This window comes from Haliaeetus leucocephalus, unplaced genomic scaffold (assembly GCF_000737465.1).
Source record: "Haliaeetus leucocephalus isolate CR32 unplaced genomic scaffold, Haliaeetus_leucocephalus-4.0 Scaffold848, whole genome shotgun sequence".
Classification (NCBI taxonomy): domain Eukaryota; kingdom Metazoa; phylum Chordata; class Aves; order Accipitriformes; family Accipitridae; genus Haliaeetus; species Haliaeetus leucocephalus.
The window spans coordinates 4830372-4832044 of record NW_010973284.1 but is presented as its reverse complement, the minus strand read 5'-3'; the positions used below and the strand labels follow the sequence as shown (position 1 = coordinate 4832044).

General features: G+C 53.7%; 1 protein-coding gene across 1 annotated transcript in view; it reads right to left on the bottom strand.

Moving 5' to 3' along the window:
• The window catches only part of NRD1 (nardilysin (N-arginine dibasic convertase)), a 31576-nt gene extending 31521 nt beyond the window's left edge, over positions 1-55 (bottom strand). The window contains exon 1 of the mRNA XM_010582389.1: positions 1-55. This exon is cut by the window's left edge and continues 283 nt beyond it. Within this exon, the coding sequence (XP_010580691.1) occupies positions 1-52 (52 nt within the window). The 5' untranslated portion in view covers positions 53-55.
• Positions 56-1673: the final 1618 nt, after the last annotated feature.

Genomic DNA, 1673 nt, shown 5'->3' with positions numbered 1-1673 from the left:
CCGCCCGCACCGCTCGGCTCCTCCGTGCGAAGGCGGCCGCGAGAATGCGCATGCGCGGCCGCCGCCGGCCGGCCCCGCCCCGCCGCGACGCGGCCGGCTTCCGCCGCACGAGGAAGTAGCGGTGACGGTTGCGACGGCTCCGGACCGCAACCAGTCAGCGCCCGCCGCGGTGCCAGCTGGAGAGAACGGACCAATCCCAGGCCCTCACTTGATCGGGGGAAGGCTCTGATTGGCGGAGAGAATGCTGGTGGTGTGGGAGGGGTGGGGGAAACCATAGACGGGGAGAGAGGCGGAGGGAAATGGAGCCCCTTTCAGAAATCGGACGGAGACGACAGAGAAATCCGAGAGTGAAGGGAGAGACAGAGGAATAGATCCGGATCCCGGGAACTCCTCTCTGTGCCGTCGCGTTCCGGCACTTATGCCCGCCTGTCGTGTTACCTGTCCCCCCTCGCTCTCGCGTTGGAATCGCCCAAAAGCCGGTGGTTGGCTGCCAGCCTTCTCCTCTCATGTCCTTCAACTATTGGTCCAAGTAGCTGTCGCTCACTCCTGACAGGACCAATCAGCTCGCACAAGCCGCCCTAGGCAGGGTGTCACGCGCAGTCCCCTCAGCGCAGAGAGGCGGGAAAACGCGCCGGGGAAGCGGCGGGGTAGGGGGTCCGTGGGCACGGCCAGCTCCCCGGCGGGCCCCGCCGGCAGCCGGGAGTAGCTCCGAGACCGGCGGTTGGGTCGAGCTGAACGCGACCCCGAAACTTGGCACGAAGAAACGGGGTCGTAGTCATCGACCTCCCTCAGCAGTCATTGGAAAAGCCAAACGCTAACCACGTTGGACCAATTTAAAGAACTGTGACTGTTCTTTGGGTTCAAAACGCCAGACTGCACTGTTGATGTGATAGCAAAACTAGCTTTCAGCTGGTATTTTTCAACACTTAAGTGAGCTAGGCTTAAGTTCACAGTTTTATTTCAGCCAGCAGTACCACTAGTGTTAAGAGAGATCCAGTACGTGCTGACTGTTGACTCCTGGTTTGTTTTTTAATTTTTTTCTTACCCTAATGGTATCCTTAATAACTTAAAGTGTGTACCCATGACTGTTTAACAGAAGAGACTCTGTTTATTCTTGATATGGCCTAGTTCAGTAGGTCTCAGCATTTTCCAATTTGTGAACATACTTTTTCCCTGCTATGAAACTGCAGTGCTGATGTAGCAATTTCAAGTCTTGACAACAGAAATGCTGCTTTTCCTCTTGTCTTAAGTCTCTTTGAAGCTGGCGTTTCCAAACAGCATACATTGCCAAGATCCCTTTTCTTCTAACGCTCATGAGAGTTGTTAGGAAGCTTGCCATTCCATTTATTGCATCCCTTTTGAATTGTTCCACACTCGTTAAGTTTTCTGCTACTCCTGTAAGACCAGCACTGTTTGTTAGTTACTTTGTGCGTCTGTGTAATGTTGACTGCAAAAGAGATGATGAAAGCAAAGTTAGGGGGTCAGAGGCTAATACAAATGAGGGGGGCTGTCTGTGGTACAGGGACGATAATTTAGACTGGATGTTGTGGTGGTGCATTTCTTTCCCCATATCTGGGATGATTTACGAACTCGGGAAGGCTCGCTAGGCCTTAGCATAAGTGTAACGAGTCGGGCGGTTAAGTGACCCTTGACTGTGCCAGGAACTCTTACAC